This window comes from Equus caballus, chromosome 7, assembly GCF_041296265.1.
Source record: "Equus caballus isolate H_3958 breed thoroughbred chromosome 7, TB-T2T, whole genome shotgun sequence".
Lineage (NCBI taxonomy): Eukaryota > Metazoa > Chordata > Mammalia > Perissodactyla > Equidae > Equus > Equus caballus.
In genome coordinates, this window is record NC_091690.1 from 58,956,394 (window position 1) to 58,983,827 (window position 27,434).

General features: G+C 38.2%; 1 protein-coding gene across 1 annotated transcript; it reads left to right on the forward strand.

Annotated features, from left to right (window-relative positions):
* The first annotated feature begins 3,612 nt into the window (after positions 1-3,612).
* Positions 3,613-15,217, forward strand: LOC100059915 (tripartite motif-containing protein 43-like). Its single transcript, XM_070273220.1, has 7 exons — positions 3,613-3,754; positions 6,846-7,251; positions 7,956-8,051; positions 11,525-11,755; positions 12,238-12,260; positions 13,116-13,213; positions 14,538-15,217. The coding sequence occupies exons 1-7, from the start codon at positions 3,726-3,728 to the stop codon at positions 15,029-15,031; spliced, it is 1,377 nt and encodes a 458-aa protein (XP_070129321.1). The 5' UTR covers positions 3,613-3,725; the 3' UTR covers positions 15,032-15,217.
* Positions 15,218-27,434: the final 12,217 nt, after the last annotated feature.

Sequence of the window (27,434 nt, forward strand, 5' to 3'; positions counted from 1 at the left end):
TCCAAACCTGACAGGCAGATTTGGTTCTTGGGGAGGGCTCTCTTCCTGGCTTGCCTGACTCTGCCATCTCAGCTGTGTGCTCACAAGGAGGAAGCTCTGGTGTCTCTTCCTCTTCTTAAAGGGCACTAATCCTATCGTGGGGGCTCTACCCTCATGACCTCATCTAAGTCTAATTACTCCCAGAGGCTCCACCTCTTAATACCATCTCATTGGGGGTTAAGGGTTCATCAAATGAATTTTGAGGGGGCAAAACCATTCAGTCCATAACATCTTTCTTGGCTTCCCTCTTTCCCACCCACAGGTGCAGGTTTAGCTTCCTCTCCTTCACCAGGATCCTGGGAACTCCTGCTAAAACCTGGAGCTGCCCCTCTGGAGCTGGGAGAAGACACCTGCTCAGAGACCACTTAGCAGCGAGAGCCTCCTGCATGGGCTGCGTGTTGAGCATGGAGGTCAGGATGCCAGGTCCACCTGACACTGCACTATGGGAAGCCACTGCGCTCCTACCCCTATGGGCCCTGTCCACAGAGCACGGGCCCGGTCCATGTTTCTTCTTGCTCAACCATCCTGGGAACTCACCAAAGTCTGATTGTTTCATGCAGCTCCAGCACCTCCTGACAGAATATTAGTCCTTGCCTCGAAGATCATTTCATACCTTAGAAGCCACCCAGGTTCGTGAGGATTCCTGGTTAACGCACAGTATAAAGGAGCCAGGAAACATTTCCATATACTCTTCTGAGATGGGGTACATTCAGGAGGATTGCCCTGCACCCCAAATTTCTGGGTGCCTGAGCAAAATTCTCTGCCGGTTCCAGAAGTGTCGTAGGAATGGCAAGGGTTAATTCCAAGAAGAGTTTCATTTAAGGAGTCTTGACCTTGCTCTCAAGGTCTCCCTGACCTGCCCATGGAGCCCAATGTACTGGGTTTATAGTGATCTGGTCTCTGGAGAAATGCCAGCATGGACCAGAACCAGTCCCTGGGAGAACCCTGAGAGGCATGTTACGCCCCAAGGAGTATGCAGTACCCGGACCCAGTCCTCCTGCCCTCCCACAGGACGCTGCTGGCCTCTGGACCAGACTTCAGGTGTTCACCTTCCCTACTTCTGCTCTACCCAGAACCAACTATACTATATATATATATACACACACACATACATTTATAATATAAATAAAACCACACTAATCATAACGCAGCTCAATGAATTTGTAAAAGTGAAAACACCTGTGTAATCACCGCCAATCACATGAACTAGAACATTGCCTACGTTTGGGGAAGGCTCCTTTGTGCCCCTTCCCAGTAACCCCTCTTCAAATGTAACCACTATCTTCTCTTCTTTCCCTATGTACATCCTCTTGAACTTAATATAAATGGGATAATTATGCCATCTTTTAAGTTAATTCATTTAATAAGCCATTTTTTGAGCAGTTTTAGGATTACAGAACAACTGAGTTGAAAGTACAGAGTTCCCATATGCCTGCTGACCACGCTACACACACACACACCACCATAGTCTTCCCTATTATTAACATTCTGCATTACTGTGGTACTTTTGTTACAGTTGATGAACCATTATTGATACCTTATTTTTTTATTGAGCTAACATTGGTTTATAACATATGTTTCACGTGTGCAACATTATAATTCATCTTTACAGTACAAAATGAACTCTAAAGTGGACTTTAGTTTAAAACGGTAATACATTATTCTTAACTAAATTCTACTTTAGAGTTCATCTTTGTGTTGTACATACTATGAGTTTTGATAAATGTTGAAAAGAAGTGGTGAGAGGACACATCATTGCCTTGTCTCTGATTTTAGCAGAAAACCAACTAGTTTTTCATTATTGAGTATGTTGCTAGCTATAGGATTTCTGTAGATGTTTTTTATCAAGTAGGGGAAGCTCCTCTCTATTCCCAGTTTGCTGAGAGATTTTCTTTTTCTTAATTGTGAATGAATGATGGATTTTGTCAAATGCTTGTTTTGTAACTATTGGTATGATGACATGATATTTTTCTTTAGCTTTTTGGTGTGATGGATTAAATTAATTGATTTTTATTATTCAATCTTTTGAGTTTGTAACTTCTTTCACTCAAATCCGTATTTGAGAGATTTATTTATGATGTGGCATATAGCAATGGTTTGTTCATTTGTTGCTGTATTTTCTTACATAAATACATGACACTTTAATTCTACAGTTGACAGACATTTGTGTTGCTCCATTTTTTTGGCTATTACTTAGGATGCTGCTGTGAACATTCGTGTACATGCCTCTTTGTGCACACATGTTCACATTTCTCTTGGCTATCTACACAGCTGTGTCATAAGATGTGCATATGTTCAGCTGTAGAAGATACTACTGAACCACATTTCAAAGTGGTTGTAGCAATGTACATTCCTACCAGAAGTGAATTCGAATCCAAATTTCTCCATATCCTCATCAACAATGAGTATTTTCAGGTTTTTAAATTATTATTTAAAAAACTTTTAACCTTCAATTGGGTTATCATTATTTTTGAATTTAACCTTTCTATTTCTATTAGTGGACAGGATTAGAGAAAGACCTGTCATATAGAACCATACTATTGAACATGATGCTTCCTGTGATATATGGCATGGAATTTTTTATATCCAGAAGGAGAGTCACCCTCTGGCAGGAGCAGCAGCCAGGGCAGGGAATAGAGTAGAATCCCACATGCCCTACTGGGCAGACTCAAGCATCTGTTCCCATTTCAGGATGGCCCTCATATACTCACTCTGTGTGAGATCTTGCCATTACTGATGTTGTAGGTGTAGCCCTTGGACTACTTGAGTTGATTACAATTTACAAAAAGAGGAAATCATCAGATGCAAAATCTAGCCTTGACTCATGGTCATCAGAGGCTTCTGGAGATGAGAAGAGTCAAACTGTCAGCTAAAGCATTTGAATAAACTTCTCACATGTACATTTGTACTATATATATATATATATAAATTAAAGTTCACTCAAATGATCTTTTATAATTTTTTTCTCCTTATCACTGATTTTGAGCAATTTGATAATGATGTACCTGTTACTCCATCTTGGATGGAAACAGAAATCCAGGTGAATTTTTTTTTTTTTTTTGAGGAAGATCAACCCTGAGCTAACCACTGCCAATCCTCCTCTTTTTGCTGAGGAAGACTGGCCCTGAGCTAATATCCATGCTCATCTTCCTCTACTTTATATGTGTGATGCCTGCCAAAGCATGGCTTGCCAAGTGGTGCCATGTCTGCACCCGGGATCTGAACCAGGGAACCCCCGGCCGCGGAGAAGCGAAACGTGCAAACTTAATTGCTGTGCCACCGGGCTGGTCCCGAGGGTTCACACTTTAGAAAGAACAAATCTATGGATTACATAGGTTAACTCAAGGCATGGCTTCTTACTAGAGATTAGATGTGGCAGGTTGATTAAGTAGATTTAAGAAAGTTTTAATTCAATCACTGGCATCAGGGTGTGTTTCCCACTCTACAAAAATCTAATCATGTATACCAACACCTTTTCAAAGATTTGGTAACTTAATCTCTTTGAGGAAATGGGTGTGGTTTTCAGAGAATCTATATAACATCATGCAAAGAGCCAAGTTCACTCTTCTCCAGAACCATGGTCTTTGGAGTTGGCTGGGCTGCGGAGACTTCTGAAATTTACCACTACCAGGAAGTGAGCATCTAATCCTTGAACTGAATTTAAGAGAATTACCTATTTAACAAGAATGGAAAAATCCATTCACAGTACCCAAAGGTGAGTACTCCATATACATAAAAGTAATTTTCCCTTAAAAATAGGAACTTTAATCCATATATCTGTTTGTTTAGGTAGTTCCCAAAGAATTTAGTAGTAGAAATGGTTGCATTTAAATTTACTCCATTATATAGTTGCAATCTCTCTTCTTTCTACATATTTTATGAGTTAATATGATTAATATGATTATTTTTCCTCTTATTTTTTGTGTAATTTGATGGTTCATGTATAACTGAGGGTACAGAAGATAATTGGCACCAGGCAGCTGGCAGTTTTTTAGGTGGTGCAATAAATATACGCTAATTGTATTATGTTGCCATAGGTAGTAATTCATGTATCCATGTCTACTGAGCGATTCATATTATGCTATCTATATGTATATATATGTACATGTTTGTATAACAGGTCTACATAGAATACTGGTCTATTCAATGTGCTGTATTACTCAAAAAAAACTCATGTTAGGTTGAGAGTTTAAAATGATGTGTCTTCAGTTTTCAGTTTCAGACTTGGATTTCAGTTTTCAGAGTTAGATTTTAGACTGTTTGTGAACCGGAGAGACCTACAGAAAACTGACACTCTTTAATATGAGGAAGTTATAGATGTGGGACGCCTCTCTGAATTCACCTAGGATGAAAATAAGAACTCTGTAATGAGCCAAATCCATTTATTTTAAAACCCAATAGTCATTTGCTGCTGATAGTCATTTTGTCTTGAGGTATACATCATTTCATAGAGAGTGAGAATTCTAGATAATGAGTCTGATTGGCTTATGAGTGTGTTGCTAACCTCTTCTTTTTATCATTAATTTCTTGAATGTATCAGGGTTGATATAGGAGATAAGTTCAATTGCTTTGAAATTTTCGCAATGAAGGTAATAGGTAGGATCTGAACAAACTATATAACATTTAGCTTCAAGTGAATCAACTTTCTGTATTAAAAATAAGATAGAATATGAGGAGAGGATGTTCCTAACAAAATATTCTAGGCCATTAAAACAAGTAAATTTGATTGTATGAATTGAGTGAGTGTATGTCTAGCATGGTTGTGTAAGCGATGGTAAAACAGTAGGGGGTTCTTTCTTCTGTTTCCACAGCACATTACACGTTTCTTCATTATAACAATTTCCTTTTTATTTTATTTTATTCTTTTTTAGTAAGATTACCCCTGAGCCAACATCTGTGCCCATCTTCCTCTATTTTATATGTGGGATGCCTGCCACAGCATGGCTTAATAAGCGGTGCATAGTCCACACCCAGGGTCCAAACTGGCCAACCCCAGGCTGCTAAGCAAGTGTGCGAATTTAACTGCTAGCCACTGGGCCAGGCCCAACAATTTCCTTTTTTAAAACTTGTTTTATATCACCTGTCAAACTCTGCGTGAATGATTACCAGAATGTTGTCTTCTTTACTATGACTTCTTATAGTAGACTACTGTCAGTAGAGTTTAGAGATCAGTAAACGTGGCTTGATTTAACGTTAATCTTGGACACTGAAGTTTAGTGTTTTTTTCTATCAGTAAGATCTATATTTGAGTACTGAATCAATCATGTTTTCAATGTGTGATTTTTAGACAGGTGACTTATTTTACTTAAACTATGTCAAGTTTCCTCATCATTAAGTGTTGGTAAAAATAGGAAATGTTAATGGTATTGTTGAGGAGATTAAGATAGGTAATCCTGATAAGAGGAGCCAATCCAATGCTGAGAATTAGCAAAGGATAAGTATTACCTTATACTATTAGGATTTTAGTATTACCATCAGCAATGTTATCAATCTAGAAATGATTATATTCAATGATGAATTCTTGGCCACCTTACAACCCATCCTACACAGGGCTAATCCAAACTTTCTCCCTGTCCTCAAACTACCCCCTCATTTTGGCCATGTTTGAGTGAAGGGCTTTCTATATCATTAAAGATTTTGTGGTCAGCACTCAGAAGTCCATAAATCCCCCTCATAAGCTTTTATTTAGAAATATATCTGCAGGCATCATAGCCTCATTGCTATGCATTTTTTTAAAGAGGTATCTTAAAGCTAATTTTATACTTGTTCAATAAAGCAATTGTTTACTTCATGTATTGTGGACCAAAAATAAATGTTCAGCCTTGGAAATATGCAACACCTCTCATTCAAGTTCTCATAGGCAGAGAAGATAACAGCTAGCATATAATTGTAGAAAACATTTACACACAATCTATGGTGACTGAAAGTATGTATTTTTTAATTGAATAATTTAACATATTACTTGATGGTAACAAAGTGAGGAACTTATTAACAAGTAATCTTTGGGCTGATACTGTTTTACCAGGGTTTTTCACATCCATTCATGATTCTTGCCTGAATATATTATTAATTATGACGGTTGTAAAATGAATTTTCTATTTCCTTAATTCCTCTTCCGTTTATTGATTGCCAGTCCCAGAGTTGGTTATGCCTCAATGACATTGTCAAAGACCCATGTCTTCCACTTCTATGTTATGCTCAGGGTGTATGCTCTGGTTTCTGGGCAAGTACACATTGCGGTCACAAAATGACAGTCTCATGCATCATTCAAACACTGTCCAGAGGAACATAAAACAGTTGACTCTTCTTTATGTTTCTTTTCAGGAGCAAATAAACCTTTTAAAGATCCTCCTACTAAGATTTCCTTAAACCTCATTGGCCAAATAGGGTCAAATGGCCATGTAATCAGTCACTGGCAAAGGGATAAGGATGATTATTTTAGGTGAAATATGACCCACATTCTGTGGCTGGGGATTGGATCTGAACTACTGATTCCCAGGTCCATTTAGAAGAGAGGACATAGATAAACAAAATTGGAATTGCGCTAGGGAGCTGGAACCCTGATAGGAAGGCCTTGTTTGACATATCAATATGCTGACTCATGAGGACTCTCTGTTCCTCAGCATCCTTTATCTGTAATATGAAACGCATAGCCTGTCCTGCTATATACAATACACTAGCGTATTTGTACGAACAGCAAGTAGATAATTCTCATGCTCCTTAGTATTTTTAATGATTTTGAAAATGCACTTCTTTCAAGGCCCATGACAAAATAATTTTCTCTTTCTTTTCTTTTCTCTCCTCAGAAACATGGATTCCAACGTCTTCCAGAATCAATTTACTTGCTCCATGTGCATGAATTATTTCATAGACCCAGTCACTATAGGCTGTGGCCACAGCTTTTGTATGCCTTGTCTCTGTATCTGCTGGGAGGGAGCCCAACATCCTCCTCGCTGCCCCGTGTGCAGGGAAATATCACATCAAACGAATTTTAAAACCAATATTATTTTGAGGACACAGGTATTCCTTGCCAGACGGGCAAGACCATACCAGTTCCTGAGCTCTGCAGAACAGATGTGTGAGATACACCTGAAAACAAAGAACTTCTTCTGTGAGGTTATCAAGGACTTTCTCTGTCTGCTCTGCTGTAAATCTAAGGAGCATGTGGCTCATAGACATTGTTCCATTGATTGGATTGCTGAGGAATACCGGGTAAGCAATGTCTGGGAGAGGAGTTTGAATCTGGGCTAACCACTATCTGAGAGATTATGAAAAAGGAAGTGAAGATGATTATTATTCATGTATGTGACATAGAAAGCAGATATTGACTAGTATTATGTGTCAAGCACTAGGATAAACTTCTGAAGAAAATGTCCTCAATCTTAGAGCACTTACATTTAAAATCTTACAACTTGAGTTGATGGTAGTGCTGATGCTGATCGTGATTGAAACTGGTAATTCAAACCAAAGTGGTAGTTCAATAGTGATTGAAGCTGTAAGATCAAGGTAGAGAAATCTGTTAATTTCAGTAACGGATTATTGGCCACTATAACTGTGATTGCAAAACCCTACTCTAATGGACTCTATTTGGAAACACTGTCTTAGCTAAATGTAGGATAGTGGGAGATAAGAACTAGCATCACAACAACTAAAATCAGAGACAGGATTCACTTAACAAAAGTTGGTTAGGTGATAAAGTTTGAGGGCCAGTTTCCACCATGGTGGAACACCCTTTTCAACATAGGTTTATTCCATGGTTATAAAAGTCTCCCATACTTGACAATGAAAATGCATTGGCTCTTCGCCCTCTTTAGTGACCATGTATCTTTCTACAGTGCCTGCTCCTCTACATCTGTTAGGATCTGACATTTTTAGTATCAGCTTCTCTGATGCTCACATTTCTGGTTCTTTTGCAGCAAGAGCTCCTGAAACAAATGAGGTTTGTGTGGGAAAAGACACAAGAAAATCAGAGAAATCAAAACAGAGAAATCAGGAAAATCAGAACATGGGAGGTAAGCAAGGGACTCTGTTTCCTTCAGCACCGGCTTGGGATGCATAGTGATTATACAATAAGAACTTGAGCTAAAATCGTAATGTTTGTGGACTTCTATGTGTGACTAACCATTAGCAAAAAGAGTTCCACCTAATCGTGTACGAGAAGTATGTCCCTTTGTTAGGATTTTGACTAAAAAATATCAAGCTAAAAGGCTTTATTTCCTGGGTAACACTATAACACACCAAAAGGTATAGAAAAATCACTATCATCACGGGATATAATAATCAGTGGATACGATAAACACAGGGTTTCCTAGAAGTAAAAAAAAGTCTTTGAATATTCAGAAAGATATTTATTGATTATTTTGATGGTAAAGGACAATTTGAAATTGGAAATTCATGGGGATATCAGGCACGTAAATGTGAGAGTTGGAGACTAGAAACTAGAGGAATCATGAGGAAGCTGGGGTTCTACAAAGCTCATCCTGGTTAACACGTGTTATAAGAGAGGCAGTGCTGACATATGGCTGGAAGTGGAGCACAGGTCAGTTCAAAATGTGACCAAAATGCATGGCTGATGACTTTAAGTCTATCATTTGTTGATTCAAAAAGATGAATTGAACGCTACTAGTAGGAGAGGTGAAATAAAAGTACATCTATGTTCTTCTCATAGAGGTGAAGATTTCCTGACGGAAATACATGAACAAACAATGTTAAAGACACTTCTCCCCGCTAATGAAGGGATCAGAATGGGGCTGTGTGAATGACAAGGAGCTATAACAAAATTCTCTTGATTATTTAATGGCGATATCCTTACAGATATAACTTACAATATTTTTCCTTTGAGATATCCAGTGCCTACTGTGTCTTAGTAATTGTTCTAAGCCAATGTAGAAATAGACAAAAGGAACAGATTGTCTTGCACTCAAGGATCTTGTGAGGTAGTGGCGGGAGACCACAAGTCAAAATATAAAATTTATAGTATGATCCATTGTGATCATTGCTTTTGAGAAAGGTAAATAAATAAAGTAGCTTTGAAAAAATTGAATTTTAAATATAGTTATCAGAATAAATGTACTATGGAAGATCACATTTGGGCAGATAGCTGCATGAGGTCAGAAATTGAGGCATGTGGTTATTTGGGGAAATAGCTTTTTAGGAAGAGATAACACATCTCAGCCTAAACATTATTTCTCCACACTACACTTGCCTTTCTTTCTCCATTGTGAAGACCCTTATATGAAGGAGAATGAGTGAAAGCACAGAAATTTGAAGTCAGACCTAAAAGTTGAATGTGATGTATTTATGAGTAGTACAGTTAAGCACGTTAAGTGCTGGAACCGTATGTAAGATGAACCAAAGCTTTATTTGGAATACTGAGGTTTCATGTGACTAGTGTGGTGAACAGAAGGATCCAAGTGGAGCATAGATCAAGGAGACGGATAATTAGGTATGATATTACTGAAGATTCATCTAATATATGCTAAGAAGTTCAACTAAACAGAATACAAGTGAAAGACTCAGAAGGAGTTTAAGCAAAGAAGAAATATGATCACCATACTTTTTTGGAAACTTCATTCAGATTGCAGTTTAGAGAGAATATTGATTGGAAGACTTCAAAATGAGAGCCAAGAACTCAAGTAGGAGACAGTTGAGAAATCCTTCAAGGAAAGATCAGGAGTGGATTGATCACAGATAACGGGAAGTGAAAGGATTCTAGGGATATTTTTTATGGAAGGAAATGTCAGAAAATGCGATTTGTTTGATGTAGAATGTTAAAAGGGTGAAATTGAAAAAATGAGATAGGTTCTGCTTTGAAATTGGAGCATAACTAAGATTGGAGATGGAGGAGGTATAGGTGGTTTGGATTAAGATAAACTTACTCTGAGAAGCGTTGCACTTTAAGTTTCTGTGAGATATCCTACCAGAAATATGCAGTAGGCAATTGGATGAATGAGTTCAGAGCTTATGTGAAAGATTGGCCTGGACAGGGACATTTCACAATTGTCAGCATATTCTAGGTGTTGTAATAGATGGATACCACATGAGATTTTTTAGAAAGAAAAGAATAAAGTTTTCACATGGAAAGATAACTTGGGGAGTCCCTGTACTAATGGGTCCAGTTAACTAGGAAAGAAGAGCTGGTAAAAGTAAAATGATGGAAGGTAAACAGAGAGGGATTTGTTTGAAGCCCACAGTATGTGGGTTTTATAGAAAGAAGAACTGGTGAAATATGAAAACTTCTTAGCAACATGCATATAAAAATATGTGGATTCAGCAAAAGAGGTTTTGGTGAGATGAAGAGTGTGGTTTCATTAAAATGTTGGGAATGGAAGAGACATTTTATTTTATTTTTTGAAGATTTTATTCTTCCTTTTTCTCCCCAAAGCCCCCCAGTACATGGTTGTATATTTTTAGTTGTGGGTCCTTTTAGTTGTGGCATGTGAGACGCCACCACCTCAGCATGGTCTGATGAGTGGTACCAAGTCCGCACCCAGGATCCAAACCGACGAAACCCTGGGATGCTGAAGCGGAGCGCGCAAATTGAACCACTCGGCCACAGGGCTGGCTCCTGATGTTTTATTTTGTTTTCAAAACAATGTGAGAAAATAAACCATATTTAAAAGTTGAGAGGAATGAAGGGAAAGAGAAAATGAAAAAAGAGTGAGAAGGAGGGAATTCATACTGGGAGGTAGTTGTCTGTTGACCGAGTCTCCAAGGATAGCGTAGAAGTCAGCTAAGTGGAGGGCATAGTCTTGGAGAGGAAGCATCAAGCCGTACTTGGACATAGAAGGTTGTGGTTTGCATGCAGTTCGCTGCCCTGGAAGTAACAGTTTTAGAAATGCCTTATCTTATTCTATGAAGTAATATTTCCTATAATTTCCTGAAAACAAAGAGTCACTCTGTAGGTAATGTATCTGAAGATAAAAGAGACTAAATGGATTTAGATATACTACATAAGACAATTATTAAATCACAAGTACCTGTTTTTAAGAAAATGTGGTTTTTTTTTTTTTTTTTTGAAGATTGGCACCTGAGGTAACAGCTGTTGTCAATGTTCTTTTTTTTTCTGCTTTATCTCCCCAAATGCTCTCCCGTGCATAGATTTATATCTTAGTTGCAGGTCCTTCTAGTTGTGGCATGTGGGACGCCACCTCAACGTGGCCTGGTGAGCGGTGCCATGTCCGCGCCCAGGATCCAAACGGGTGAAGTCCTGGGCCGCCGAAGTGGAGACTGCAAACTTAACCCCTCGGCCACGAGGCCGGCCCCAAAAATGTGGATTTTTGAGGGAAAGTAGTTAGAGTCAAGATTTTGACTTCTGGTGCAATTAGATAAACAATGAAATGAGTAGGGGAAATAAAAGATTCCCTAAATTTCTGTTTTCAATGAATGTACCAAATTGCTAAATGTCAGAAGACAAACAGTAGATAATAAGACATGGATAAAATCAGCCTGAATATGTGATCTAATTAATCCATTGTCACTTCAGGGTTATGTGACTCTACGGAGGAAGATGATCCGGACTGAATATCAGAAGGTGTGTCAATTGCTCTACAAGGAAGAGAAACATCACTTGGAGAGAATAGAAAAGGAAAGCAGAGAGATTTTGCAACAACTCAAGGAAAGTGAAGACAGTATGGACCTAAAGGGGAAACTCCTAAGAGGAATGTATGAGGAGCTCAAGGAAATGTGCCATAAACCAGACATGGAACTGCTGCGGGTAAGGACTGAGGAATGGAAAGTCACGGGCTGCTTGGATAGTCCATATTAGTCCATGTTCTCTTTGGCTTCCATCACCTGTTTGGAATGATATTTTCTGATGCTTTGATAAGGGTTTTACATATCTGGGTAACGCTAATGACCAAGGGTCATTCTTGCCATACACAACAATAACAAGGGTTTGTGAAAAAGTAGGTAACAAAAATCCTAGAGAATAATTCCTTCTAAAATTCTGCTAATACACATTCAACGACTGAACTACTGCAACAGAGAAGCTTGTTTGAAGATATATGGATATGTATCTGGAGCTGACAACAATGAGAAATTTGAGTCTACACAATTCATTTTCCCTTTCTGTTTCCATGTACATGATATGATTTCCTGAAATTTGAGTTCTCTCACCCTTGGGAATAAGAAATAAGTCTCCACTATCAATCTTGTGATGTATACTAAGACTTTATCTTTTCGTTTTTCTCTTTACAGCATTTTGAAAACATATTGAAAAGGTAAGTTTGCCCCTATATTAAAGGTTTGAGATTTGTAATAGTGATCCAACTGCTGCTGCTGAAATGGGAGCATAATTTATTATGATAATATAACCTCTTTCATAATATATTTATTTTTCCTTTCTCAAAAGGTGGAAACGGTTTTGTTGTTTTCTTTAAGGTGAAGTTGGGCAGAGGTGTTCTTTGCAGGGTTTGTGCAAAAATTGCATGAAGACAACTACCATTCCTTATTTTAATTTTTAGAAATGTAAAAAGACATTGAGGATGTGGCCCAAAGTCATGACAAGATTGTGTGGGAGATTAAGTGTTTCACAGAAGCTTCAAGTGGGAGCCGGGAGGCATAGGCAGGCTCATCAAAGGTTTGGGGCTTCCATATGTAGCACGTGGCAGTCTCTGACTTCAAATGGAAAGTTTGTCTGGTGCACAAAGTGAAGCTGGGTCCTAGGAAGCAGCATCCCTGTCCAAGCTAAACTCCTCAACCTCTCGCTGTGGTTAAATAGACAATGAGCATTTCAGAGGTGACTAGTGTGGATTAGAAATCAAAATGTCCTTCTTGAATGTTCTCAATTTGCGGCCATTTTGCATAGCTCTGTGATTGGCTAAGAGGAACCAGATACAATCATGATTGATTTGAATTGCATGCTAGGATTGAACTGTGAGGAGGTGAGATTGGATTTATTTTAATTCATAAAATTAATCGACATTTGCTTCATTCCCTAGTTTGTGGAGTTACATTCATAACCCTTGATCCTACTTATGCAGATTTTAATGAAGTATCTTCCTTAGGACGTAGATAGAATCATTGTGATGAAATGTTTGAGCTAAGAAAGAATAACTACGTGTCCTTCTTTGCAGGAGTGAGTCAGTGCAGCTGCACATGCCCCAACCTGTGGACTCACAGCTCAGTTCATGGCCCATCACTGGACTGATAGACAGGCTCAACCGATCCCAAGGTAACAGGCAACTTTTTGGTGGTACAGCTGCAAATTCTCCTCTCTTAGTAATCTTTCACCAGTGCTCAATCTGTGGTTTCTTTTCTGGGATCATTTATTACCAAATTCATCTTTATGAAAAAAAACTAACTGATATCTAGAGAAAAGCCAAATATGATAGATTGTAAAACCTATCTGAAAGTAAACAGTAGGCCAAGATATTTGGTGCCTGAAGCATGTTGAGCTTTAGTGTGAACTGTTCACACGAAGCATGTAAATCTGCAGGTACATTCAGTGCCCTCCAAGTTTTAGGTAGGTGTGGTTATCATTGGTAGCGAGATGCTTGGGTTGTTCTAACTTTTGTTTTTAAAACTTTTTGTAATAAATGCACTTTACTAAGAGCATATTTTATTCACATTATGCAAAAATGGTTTGTATAATCAATTTTATTAAAAACATAAAATGAATGTTCATATACAACATCCACAAAGTAAGCTGACAATTTATTTCACTAGATTTATCCTTTCCTTCTCCAAAGATACTCTGGCAGTAACTTCTCACAAAGAAACCACTTCTAAAAAGATCCCGATTTTTCTTTCAATTTATTTTACTTTTACATGCTTTAGTTAAAAACCCTCAGTCTGAGGCAAAGTGATCACTCTTTAGGAATAATAATAATAATATTTATTATATTGTATTTATTATTATTATATTATAAATTATTATCATCATTTCACATTTTCTGAGGAGATGGGCAGGCTACTTCTGTAATTGACTGTGAGTTATTAATGATTTCCCAATTTCAAATGTTCCAGAGAAAATACCCAGAGTTTAACGATATCTCTCTTGTTTATAACTTCAAGAAAATTCATGATTTTCTCCCATTTTACCCAGTTAAAGACTTGCTTGTGGGGCCGGCCCCGTGGCCAAGTGGTTAAGTTAATGCACTCTGCTTCTGCAGCCCAGGGTTTCACTGGTTCGGATCCTGGGCACGGACGTGGCACGGCTCATCAGGCCATGCTGAGGCGACGTCCCACATGCCACAACTAGAAGGACCCACAACTAAAATATACAACTATGTACTGGGGGGATTTGGGGAGAAAAAGCAGAAAAAAAAAAGGATTGGCAACAGTTGTTAGCTCAGGTGCCAATCTTTAAAAAGAAAAGACTTGCCCGTTCGGGAGACAGACCAGTATAACTTGGACTACAGCAGCTACCTCTTCTCTCGCTCACTGTCCTGGCCCATTTCCAGTGAAGCTAGGAAACCAAGATGCTATATAAAGCCCACGTCCATCAGGGATTTGTAACACTATTCATTAACGTGACTGTATCCTTCTTCTTGCAGTGTATATTTCCTTGGATAATGAAATAGTCACTGGTCGTATCCCCCTGTTTGAAAATCTGCGATGTCTTCTCTTTGGTGCTGATCATCCTGAGGTTGCCAATAATCCAACAAGATCTAAATATTTTTTTGCATGGGGAACCCAGTCATTCACTTCTGGTCAACACTATTGGGAGGTGTATGTGGGGAACTGTTGGAACTGGGTCATTGGATTTTGTAATGATTCTTGGACAATGAGGAATGACATGGTTGTTGACTCAGAGGGAATTTTTCTACTTTTTTGTGTCAAAGAGGACAATGGGTGCAGTCTTTTTACCTCCTCTCCACTATTACCTCAGTATGTAGAAAGGCCTCTAGGCTATGTCGGGGTGTTCCTGGATTATGAATGTGGTGTAGTGAGCTTTGTTAATGTGGCCAATAGTTCCCTCATTTGTAGTTTCCTCTCATGCTCTTTCTCTTCTCCTCTCAAACCTTTTCTTTGCTCTGGACTCCCATAATGAGGGACCAGTCAGAAACCTGACCATGTGGGTCAAGGTTGTAACAGCCAAGAGAACTAACTTAGTGCCTATTTGATTTTAACTTCCTCTTCCTTCATAAAATGTATTGCCTATTTTTAGAGGGGCTGATAATGTTAAGTGTATGAATTTGTTTCAGTTCTCTTTAAATAAAAATAATTTCTCTTAGAATACTGTGCGATCTTTATTTTGTGTCTTGTCTTTTCACTTGATTTCTAAGGTAGCTGGAGGTAAGAGAATACCTGGGTGTGCTTACTCAGCTTAATGGCTTAATGTAAGAGCACAGGTTTCTTCTCAAAGACTTGGAATTCTCTTCTCCCTGCTCTGCATCCACTAAATCAAGTTTCTGCCTCAAGTCTCAGTTTTAAAATCTCTTTTTCATGGAACTATTTTTAACGCTTCTGGACTAAATGAGGTTGCCTGTTGTATGGACTCAGAACACCTTGTACTTTTCTTTGTAAAGCTCACAACCTAATGTTGGCCTCCCTTCTAGTTCACCTGTTATAAGCAAAGGTTATGTCTGCTTTATGTACATATATATTCTGAGTAGGTAACACAAAGCTGAAGATATAATTGACATGCACCTGCAACTAAGATATGCAACTGTGTACAGGGCCGGTTTGGGGGAGATAAAGCAGAAAAAAAAAAAAAAAGATTGGCATCAGTTGTTAGCTCAGGTGCCAATCCTTAAAAGAAAAAACAGGTTGGCAACAATTGTTAGACCAGGTGCCAATCTTAAAAAAAAAAAAAAAGATATAATTGACATGCAATAAATGTGTGAGTTAGTTAATAGATATACAATGTAATAAGTAAAAACTTGCTATATCACTTTTAAAAAGCCTTCCAATGTAACCAAAATCAAATTAGAATACTGAGGAATATTAGTTAATAAAGATGTGAATTAGGCTGACTTTCCAATTCGTAGGATCAGCAAATTATAACAGAGACACAAACTATTGATGGATACATATCTTAAAAGAATGACATTGATAGAGATACTAAGACTGCACATCTGGGAGGTTTCAGTAATTTTAATCATGATAGCTATAGTCACAGATATCTTGAATTTATATTTATCAGATTATACAGGAAAGCTTTTTGCTATGGAAATTAAAAAGTACTCAAGAGATAAATTGCATTTGAAGTGGTTCTAAAATCCAGGGGTCTAATGACAGATGAGTTGCATGATGGATTATTTGATGACAGAAGCAATATGAACATACAATTTTTTTTTGAGGAAAATTAGCCCTGAGCTAACATCTGCTGCCAATCTTCTTTTTGCTGAGGAAAACTGGCCCTGAGCTAACATCTGTGCCCATCTTCCTCTAGTTTATAAATGGGACACCTACCACAGCTTGGCTTACCAACCAGTGCCATGTCCGCACCTGGGATCCGAATCAGCAAACCCCAGGCTGCTAAAGCTGAACATGTGAACTTAACTGCTGCACCACCAGGCCAGCCCCCCAGAACATGCAATTTTATAGTACTATATATTTTAATAACATCATAATCTTTTAATAATAATCCTTACCTATTTTTAAATTTTATTTTACATTAGAATAAAAATAGTAAGACGAAGAAATACAACAGTAAGGGAGAACAAGCAAACATTTATTGTGGAGAGATATATAAAGCTAGTTAAATTGAAGTAAAGTTTAAATAATTTGTGTCTCATTCCCTTCCATTGTAAGAATAATCAGTATCTTAGAACATGTTCTTGAACGTGAATTATTTCATGGCAGTGCCCTTATAAGAAGAAGTGACATTAATTTTTTATATTCAAGAATAACCCATGAAAATATTTATGAGAATACATCATAAGAAATAACCAGCAGGGCCAGCCCCATGACCGAGTGGTTAAGTTTGCATGCTCCTCTTTGGTGACCCAGGGTTTCACCAGTTCAGATCCTGGGCGCAGACCTAGCACCACTCATCAAGCCATGCTGAGGTGGTATCCCACATAGTCGAACTAGAAGGACCTACAATTAGAATATACAACTATGTACTGGGGGGCTTTGGGGAGAAGAAGAAAGAAAAAAAAGATTGGCAACAGATGTTAGCTCAGGGCCAATCTTTAAAAAAATAAAAAGAAATGACTAACATTTCTAGAAAGAATCCTAGGTGTAGGCAGTGGATGGCAGAAATTTAAATATATTACTTCTTTTAGTCCTCACTACAATTATAAGTAGAATAGAAATAGAAACAATAATTTCTGGTTTTAAGATGAGGGTAATGAGGCAAGAAGAGTTAAGAAATCAGCTCAATTCACTACTATGAAGAATTATATGGCAACAAATTTGACAACCTATAAGAAATAGAAATTCTTAGAAACATACAACCTACCAAGACTGAATCATGAAGAAATACAAAATCTGAACACTAGATTAATCCTTACTAGATTATAAATGAGATTGAATTAATAATCCAAAACCTTCCAGCAAACAAAAGTCCAGGGCCAGATGGCTTTACTGGTGAATTCTACAAAACATTTAAAGAAGAATTAATACCCATCCTCCTCAAACTCTTCCAAAAAAGAGAAAGGAGGGAACTCTTCTAAACTCATTTTACTAGGCCAGCATTACCCTGATACCAAAACCAGACAAGGATGCCACAAGAAAATATATTACAGGTGAATATCACTGATGAACATATATTCAAACATCCTTAACAAAGTTTAACAAACCAATTCAACAATCCATTAAAAGGATCACACACCATAATCAGGTGGGATTTATTCCAGGGATGCACAGACTGTTCAACATCTGCAAATCAGTTAATGTGATACTCCATATTAACATAATAAAAGATAACAAATCAGATGGTCATCTCAATAGATACAGAAAAAGCATTTGACAAAATTCAACATCCATTTATGATAAAAACTCTATACCCAACAAAGTGGGTATAGAGGGAATTTACCTCAATACAATAAAGGCCATATATGAGAAGCACATAACTAACATCACACTCAATGGTGAAAAGCTGAAAGCTTTTCCTTTAAGTTCAGGAATAAGACAAGGATGCCCACTCTCCCTGCTTTTATTCAATGTAGTATTGGAAGTCTTAGCCAGAACAATTAGGCAAGAAAAAGAAATAAAAGGCATACAAGTTGGAAAGGAAGAAGTTAAATTGTCACCATTTGCAGATAACATGATGTTATATATAGAAAACCCTAAAGACTCCACCAAAAAAAACCTGTTAGAATAAACAAATTCAGTAAAGTATGATGGCCCATAGTTTCATGAAAAGGTGCTCAATATCACTAATCATCAGTGTTATGCAAATCAAACCCACAATGAGATAATGCCATACAACTATTAGAATGGCTATCACCAAAAAGACAAGAGCTAATAAGTGTTAGTGAGGATGTAGAGAAAAGAGAACCCTTGTGTGTGGTTGGCAGGAACCATAATGTAGTAAATTAGTACACATAGTGTAAATAGGTATAGCCGTTATGGAAAACAGTATGGAGGTTACCCCAAATGTTACAAAGTGAGTTACCATATGATCCAATGTCATTTGTCAATTATACCTCAATAAAACTGGAAAAAAAGAAAAAAGCATAATAAAAAGAAAAGAGAGGGGCCGGCTCCGTGGTCGAGTGGTTAAGTTCGCGCGCTCTGCTGCGGCTGCCCAGGGTTCGGATCCTGGACGCGGACATGGCACCGCTGGTCAGGCCACATTGAGGCGGTGTCCCACATCCCACAACTGGAAGGACGTGCAACTAAGATATACAATGGCGTACGGGGGGGTTTGGGGAGATAAAGCAGGAAAAAAAAAAAAAAAGATTGGCAACAGTTGTTAGCCCAGGTGTCAATCTTTAAAAAAAAAAAAAAAAAAAGGATATACAGTGTTAAGAAAATTACTAAACTGCTATGTGCTACAAATTGGATAAATCTCAGAAACACAATGAGAAGTAAAAAAGTAAAAAAGGAAATCACAGAAGAATACACAGTGTACACTATTTCTATACATTTCAAAACCTGCAAAACTGTACAATATATAATTGAGGGTTAGAAATGCAGACAGTAAATGATAAAAGTAAGTAGGTGATACAGAACAAACTGCCCGACGGTTACTGCTCTTACCAGAATGGGAAAGAGGAGAGGCAGGTCTCAAAGGAATCAGAAAAACTTATCCAAAGGCATTGGTCAGTGCCTAGCAGTCCTAGTTGGAAGCTTCTAAAATAGTAAACCCACAGGGGAAGGGGGACCCAATGCCAGGTGTCCTCAGCCCCTGAGGGGGAAGCTCTAAACCAGGAGTTACCAGGCAAGGCAGGGTCACGCTGGGCCATAGTGACCATGAACTCCCTGGACCCCCTCTTCCTTCTTGGCCCACAACTGACCCATTTGCCCCAAAGACCATGGGCTTTCTCCTCTTCTGGGTCAGATCTGCACTTAGTAACCATCTGGAATAGCTTCTCTTTCTGCTGGGTACTTCCTGACACGGGGGTGTGCTGGAGGGGGCCCTCATCCCACACCACCCTTAAGTGGGGCCCACTCCTTACAGTGCAATGAGGGCTTACAGCCTAGCCTCCAGGAACTCAGATAGAAGCCCCACCCACACCCCCAAAACCTAGCTTACATAATTTATTGAGCAAAACAAATATCTAGCAAACATCAGTTGTTGATAAATTTGACAGCCTAGATGAAATAAGCAAATTCACCGAAAGATCCGCACCACTGGCGCTTACAAAGATAAAAGTAAGTAAAATGAATAGCTCTGTATCTATGGAAGAAATTGAATCTGTAGTTTAATAAATTCCACTCAGACGTCTGTCGTGAGCAAGGATGGAGTAGAAGCGCTGGGATGTGCTCTTCTATCTTAAACAAGGAAAACCTGGAAATGTGACATAAAACAAGTTTTCAGACATTTGACAATAAGCAGCCCAGGAGAGCAAACTGAGAGAGAGGTAACAAATGAGGGGAGCCCCCATGATAGTCCTATTTTACTCCTTGGAGATTTCCAGACTTAGCACAGGGAGGGGAAACCCAGATGGAGCCCAGCGGTCTCCCTGAGTTGAGGAGACCGGGTCAGAAGTTCGGGAAAGTCAAGGTGCTGGAGTGCCCAGGACTGAGTACTGGCTGAGGGTAGAGCTGCGCCGAGAGAGCGCTCCAGAGATCTGCAGCGGGCCCCACAGCTGGAATCTACAGCTGAGCACAGGTCAGGGAATGCTTGTGAGGAAAATGCCTGAGGTTAAGGACAGAACCACCCCAAAGGAACAGACGGAGCAGTACACAGGGCTAGGAAGAGTTCCCACCACCCAGAGTGGAAAATCCTCACGTGCAGGGGGTATCTGGCAGAACGTTCAGGAGGGTATTGCCCCAGTGGTGGGGAAAATCCAGCCCAGATGAAAGATTTCTCTGGTTCCTCCTTAAGGAACTTAGAAGCAAGCCTTGAAAGCCAGTGATTCTCCTGAGTTACCCCTGCTTCCCACACTGGGGCTGCGGAAGTCCTGAAGTCAAAGCAGCAACAGAAAGGAGGAAAAGAAAGGATAACAGGGACCTCTTTCCCCAGCTTCTCTGACCAGAAAATAGGGCTGTCTCTTGGGACAAAGGTGCCCACAGCCCTGCTGCCACCTCTGCCATTTTATGTTCCACTCATTGCAGCTCGTGACTGGGGCTGACCTGGGAGTAGGGTGAGAGAGAAAAAAAGAAAAAACAACAAGGATTTCCTCCCTATTTTTCTGTTTGCAGGGACCTCTTTTGCTGATCCTTTGGCTAGAAAGTGAGTGTTTCTGTTGGAGCTTTTGCTGTGTGCTCCTGCTGTGCAGTTCAGAGAACTGAGTCTTCCTTCCAGCCAGTCAGCGCTAGGAAAGAGAAAGGAGAAATAATTCTACAAAATTCACCACCATTATGGGTAACGATTCAAGTCTTACCTTTCCTCCTCATTTCACTTTCTATTTTTAACTTTTCAGATTCCTCACATAGTTACTTTTGGTGGTCTGTTCTCAGTTTGCACTTGTAATCTGTGGGTGAGATAAGACTATGGAGGATCTATTCATTTTGGCTAGTGCCAGAAGTTAATACAAAACTTTGAAGTATGCCACAATTCTTAGAACCTTCCAAAAGATGAGGGCATTAGCAGACTTCTTTAAATAATCCCTCAGCAACTATCTGAAAATCTAGGTGTAGTTTCTTTTCCAGTACAGCTTCACAGAAGTGAATTTAATGCTCACAATATCCCATACTCAACATTCTCTTTGAAGAGAAGGAGAGTTGAAGACGGAGGGATGGGAGGAGAAAAGGAGGGGGACAGAGAGAGACATTGATTTTTTTCTATATATAAATTTTTTTATTGAGTTCATAATAGTTTACATCATTGTGAAATTTCACTTGTGCATTATTTCTTGTCTGTCACGACATAAGTGCTCCCCTTCACCCCCTGTGCCCCACCTTCTCCTAGTAATCACTGAACTGTTTTCTTTGTCCTTATGTTTGTTTATATTCCACATATGAGCGAAATCATCTGGTGTTTGTCTTTCTCAGTCTGGCTTATTTCGCTTAGCATAGTTCCCTCCAGGTCCATCCATGTTGTTGCAAATGGGATGATTTTGTCTTTTTTATGGCTGAGTAGTATTCCATTGTATATATATACCACATCTTTATCCAATCATGGGTGGGTGGGCACTTGGATCGTTTCCATGTCTTGGCTATTGTGAATAGTGTTTCAATGAACATAGGGGTGCACATGTTACTTTGGATTATTGATTTCAAGTTGTTTGGATAGATAACAAGTACTGGGATAGCTGGGTCATACGACATTTCTATTTTTAGTTTTTTGAGGAATCCCATACTCTTTTCCATAGTGGCTGTACCAGTTTGCATTCCCACCAGCAGTGTCTGAGGGTTCTCTTTTCTCCACACCCTCTCCAACATTTGTTATTTTTAACCTTAGTGATTATAGCCATTTTAACAGGTTAAGGTGGTATCTTAGTGTAGTTTTGATTTGCATTTCTCTAATGATTAGTGATGTTGAACATCTTTTCATGTGTTTATTAGCCATCTGTGTATCTTCTTTGGAAAAAATGTCTGTTCATATCCTCTGCCCATTCTTTGATCAGGCTGTTTGTTTTTGTGTTGTTCAGTTGTGTGACTTCCCTATATATTACGGAGATTAACCCCTTGTCAGATATATGATTTGCAAATATTTTCTCCCAATTGGTGGGTTGTCTTTTTGTTTTGATCGTAGTTTCTTTTTCCTTGTAGAAGCTCTTTAGTCTGATGAAGTCCCACTTGTGTATTTTTTCTTTTGTTTCTCAACTTGTGGTTTTAATTTGCAATAATTTAATGACTAATAAAGGCAAGGACCTTTTCACCTGTCAACAGGTCATTTACTTACCTTTTTATTGTGAGACACTTTTTCAAATATTTTTTATTTTATATCAGATTTATCAACATTTTCATATTGAATTTTAAACATTCTTTGTACATATTCTGTTCTATCTTGTTGGGTATATATATGGCAAATATCTTCTCCTATTCTTGACTTGCATTTTCCCTGCTTGTGATGGCATTTTTTGAAGCACAGAAATCGTTACTTTGAATTTAGCCCAGTTAATTCTTTCCTTAACGGTTACTATTTTTAAGATCTATTTAGAAATTGTTTTTGTTTGAAAATTTTATCCTATTGTTTTCCCTTTCATGTTTAGAACTTCAATCCATCTGAAAATGATTGTGTGTAGTATGAGGTATAATGATGATTTGTCCATTAGTGTATTGAATTGTTCCAGCAGTGTTCTTATCTTCTCACAATTTCAATCTAGTGGGGAACACTGATAATTCATAAATTTTTATATAAGTGATGAGAATTACAAAGGAAAGTGAAACATAGGTATGATGCCTGCTCTCTTGTATTGAATTTTAACTTTATCCAGTCACCATAGCATCTATCCTTTTACTTCCTGGTAGTTCAGAAATCGGACAAAACTACAGACTGTATTTTATGCTATACATCATGGGTGGTGATTTTTACAAAATGAATAAATGAACAATATATATACATATTTTTTAATTGTCACCATGTTCAATAATAGTATAGTAAATGTGTTTTCATTATATTAGAAGGAACCTAAAGACAATCAGATATAACATACACATCTTATTTGAGATGACACAAAGAAAAGAGTTCCCTCAGATACTGGAGCTCCCCCAGCATATGGACAGATTTCTGATTTGTCCATGGTGGTAACTGAGTACAGCAAATGACAGGCCTGAGAAAAGGAGAGAAGGAGCAAGAAGGGCTACCATATAGCAGGAAAGTGAGCAATATTAACAAAGTTCACTGTTCCATTTTCATAATCTGGGAACACTCCTATCTAACCAAAAGACATTGGCACATACCGAAACAAAAGTGAAGAAGTAAATAGATTATGGTGAATATCCTTAATACATCCAAGAAGAGAATCTCTCCCCATTATCTACCTAGTAATTCCTATTTTCTCATTCCAGTAATAACCACAGACTTGCAAAGCCCGATTCTCCACATCCACCTCCAAGTAATGTTGTCCAGAGGTGAGGGTCTGAGTACCCCACTCAGGAAAACACTCAGATCTTGGAGTTGTACACAACATCTTGAGATTACATGTAACCCTCATGCTTCTCAAATCTCCACGTAGGGTGACATGATTATTGGGTCTTTTAGGATCCAATATGAATAGGGTAATAGTCACTACAAAAATAAAAGAGAGAAACATACATATATACACATAGAAATAATGGGATCTTTAAGGTAAGGAAATGTAGTTACACCCACAACATTGCATTACTGAGTTATATGAGGTCCGGAAAGCAAGGCCAATTGTTTGTAATGTTTAATAAACTAGAGGATTACTGACATCTCTGCAGAACAAACAAATCCCTAACCACAGACCATGGAAATTTTCTGAAACTTCAAATAATAAAAGTCAGATATAAGACTAATTTCTTTGAATTCAATTTTCATAGCAAAGTTGCTTGTAAATTACCTGCTCTTAACTTTTTTCAGTTATCAGCAGTATCAGAAAAACATTTCTTAGTTCTAAACAACAATGTTGTCCTTTGCCATAAATGTGAGGATTCGCCATTTATTCAAGCCATTTTCTAGAAAACTGAAGGAAAGTCCATATATGTCCTTTTCTAAATTGGACATATATGGACATTTGACAAGTATTACTTGCAAAGTATTTTCTCGAAAACCTGCTTTAGTGCCTCTGCTCCTCATGGTGGCTGCCCTGAATTTTCAGATGTAACGTTAGTTCTTCATAATGTGAATTGGCTGAAATTTTTTTTTGTTTTTGTGATTTTGGCTAGGTTTATTTTCCTAAAAGTGATTCTGTTTGTAATATTTACAGATTTATTCCCATTTTACATTATACGAATAATATACGCCCTTGGTAAAAAAAAAATAATATACCCCACAACTAGAAGGACCTGCAACTAAGATATGCAACTACGTTTGGGGGGTTTGGGGAGATAAAACAGAAAAAAAAATAATAATATAAAGAACAAGAAAAGCACTAGTAAAATATGCACTCCTCAAAATCTATTCTTAGCAATTAAAAATTAAATATACTGAATAAATGTACATTTTTGTATGTAACACTGAATAATTTACCTTAAATCTGAGCGTTGCTTCACTCATTCAATTTTCCCTTTCCTATGTCATTCTTTTTGCCTATTATGTAACTTCACTAATTGTGAGCCTAGGTCATATTTATGTTTTCCACTGTAATTCATTCTTCAGCTTGCAAATATGATTAAAAGGATATATTCAGCTATGAAAAATTTGTATGGTCAAATGATGCCCTTATTTCTGAAAATAAATACAGTAATTAATAAAAGGGGAAAGAGTACCCACATGATCCCAACAAAAAATAATAGATCCTGGGCACATGGCTAACGGGCTGCCCCTTACGTAGAAAGTAGTTGAGCCTGTCCAGAGGACTATACACCTCCCTATCTGGTACCTCTTCATCTTAAGATCTGCCTCTTATGAGCCATTCTTGCTGTGTTTTCCCAGAGTTAGTGAAGAATATCCTTCCCTCCCTTTCAAGTCTCTGTAAATGATGCTATTCTTCATGGAGAAATGGAAGCATCTTCTAATACTCAACCCTGATTGCTTCCCTCCTTAAAATCACATAATCCTTCAGTGACATTGGGTTAGTCAGAACATAAACCCGTGTATACATCTTCTGTTGAATGTCACCGATTCTTTGTTTCATGACACATCAATCTGTTGTACTTAAGGCTTAGCCTTGCCAATTCTCAGAACTCACAAAACTTTCTTTCTTTCCTTTTTTTTCCCACACTAGAATCAAAATTCTTTTATCCAACCTGTTCCACCCACTTGATAAATTCTCCATGAAGTGTGAGTTGAAAGTCACCGAGAAAAATTAATTCCTGGCTCCTCTCTTCCAACCCAGATGTTAGGAAAGCAGCCAGCTGTTGCTTAAAAGATGGATATTGGAGGGGCCGGCCCCATGGCCGAGTAGTTAAGTTCGCATGCTCCACTGCGGCGGCGCAGCGTTTCGCTGGTTTGGATCCTGGGTGCGGAGATGGTACCGCTCGTCAGGCCACGTTGAGGTGGCATCCCATATGCCACAACAAGAAGGACCTGCAACTAAGACATACAACTATGTACTGGGGGGATTTGGGGAGATAAAGCAAAAAAAAAAAAAGGTTGGCCACAGTTGTTAGCTCGGGTGCTAATCTGGGGAAAAAAAAAAAAAAGATGGATATTGGACTTAAATAGGCTGGACTGGAATCTATTATTTAACCCTATTTCTGAGGGTTTCATCCCCTCCCCCATACTCCGTTCTCCTCCTCTGCTTTATTATTCTACAAAGTACTATCCTACTCTAGGGCATCATATGTTTTACTTATTTACTTGTTGACTCTATTTCTTCCTTGAATTACATTTTAAGCTGCATCAGCAAATGGATTTTGTCTGTCCCGTTTACTTCTATATTTCCACTAACTAGAGTATACAAAATATGAATACAAATACACATGATGTAGCTGATTCCATCCCTTTCTATTCCTCATCTTATTTCTCTCATTTGATTTGTCATGTATAATATCGTATCATATATTTTTATTTATTTGATTGCTGTATCTTCCACTGAAATGTAGGCTTGATGATGGTCCTATTGGATCACCAGCAGTAGGAGGAGTAGTTACACTTAGGATAAACTCATTAGATGTTATCAGATGAATGCTTAAATCTCAATTAACAAGGAAATGTCTATTACGGTGGTATTTATGTTTTAGATGTTTCATTCACAGAGTGCTTTTTAGATTCACTTTGTGAGGCTAAATCTAATGGCAATGATAAGTATAAAAATTAGGAAGAATTCTTGAGAGATAATAGGGGCTTGAATTAAGGAAGCAGAGATTAGGAATGTGAGGGACAAGATGCACCTGAGAGATGCAGGGACTGGTATGATGTGGGAATTGAGGAAGAGAATGTCTGGACTAAATCTCAGTTTTCCAGTACGGAGAATGAGGTGGGCAGCAGTGCCAATGCCTGAGAGCAAGAAGTTAAGGTGAGAACACTGCAAGGAGGAAGCCTAGTGGATTCTTTTGGACACGGGGTACTTAATGTGTTTTGAGTTTATGTGAAAAACCTGACTAATGTCCAGATGGCTTTATGGATCTGCAACTTAGAAAAGAAAATAGAACAAGAAATAAGAACCTAAGAGTCCTAATAATATATTTGCATCTGAAAATCTGGATGCATATCAGAAAAGAAGATGAATGAAAACAGAATATTTAATGAAGTGAAAAAACCTTGCTTTTATTATCGTTTATTGAATATATACTTTCTTTGTGCATATTGAATTATATTGAATTGAAGTATATTGAATATACTTTCTTTGTGGTACTATTTTCTGGTAATTATCTGTTGACTAAAGTGGAGAATGTTTGAAAGAGGCTCATAAAATGCAAATTCATCTGAGATGGGCAAACTTACAGTAGTGTTGGCCTGAACTTGTCGGAAATTTTCTAATGTCTTTCTTACCATAATCTTCATGACTTTCTCTTAATCTGTAGTATATATTGACTCTACGATAGCTAAATCTTTCAAGTATCAAGCATTTGACAAGTATGCATGCGTATTGATTTTACTAATGAGAGTAGCTCGGTGTGCCATGGAAGGGTGTGCAGAGCAACTAGGTATTTATACAAGGCTCTACTGAAGACGCAGCAAAATCTACTGAATATACAATCTCCTGTACAGCAGGGAGAACCAGCCTGTGTTTACCACAGAAACTAAGAGAGAGGTCACTTTCACAAAAAGAGCAGTAGAGTGTCAAATGTCTGGAAAGTTCACGAGGTTTGAGAACTGGCAGGATTCCTTTCTAGAAACGAAGCCCATCTTTGCCCAGTCGATGGTAGTAAGCAAG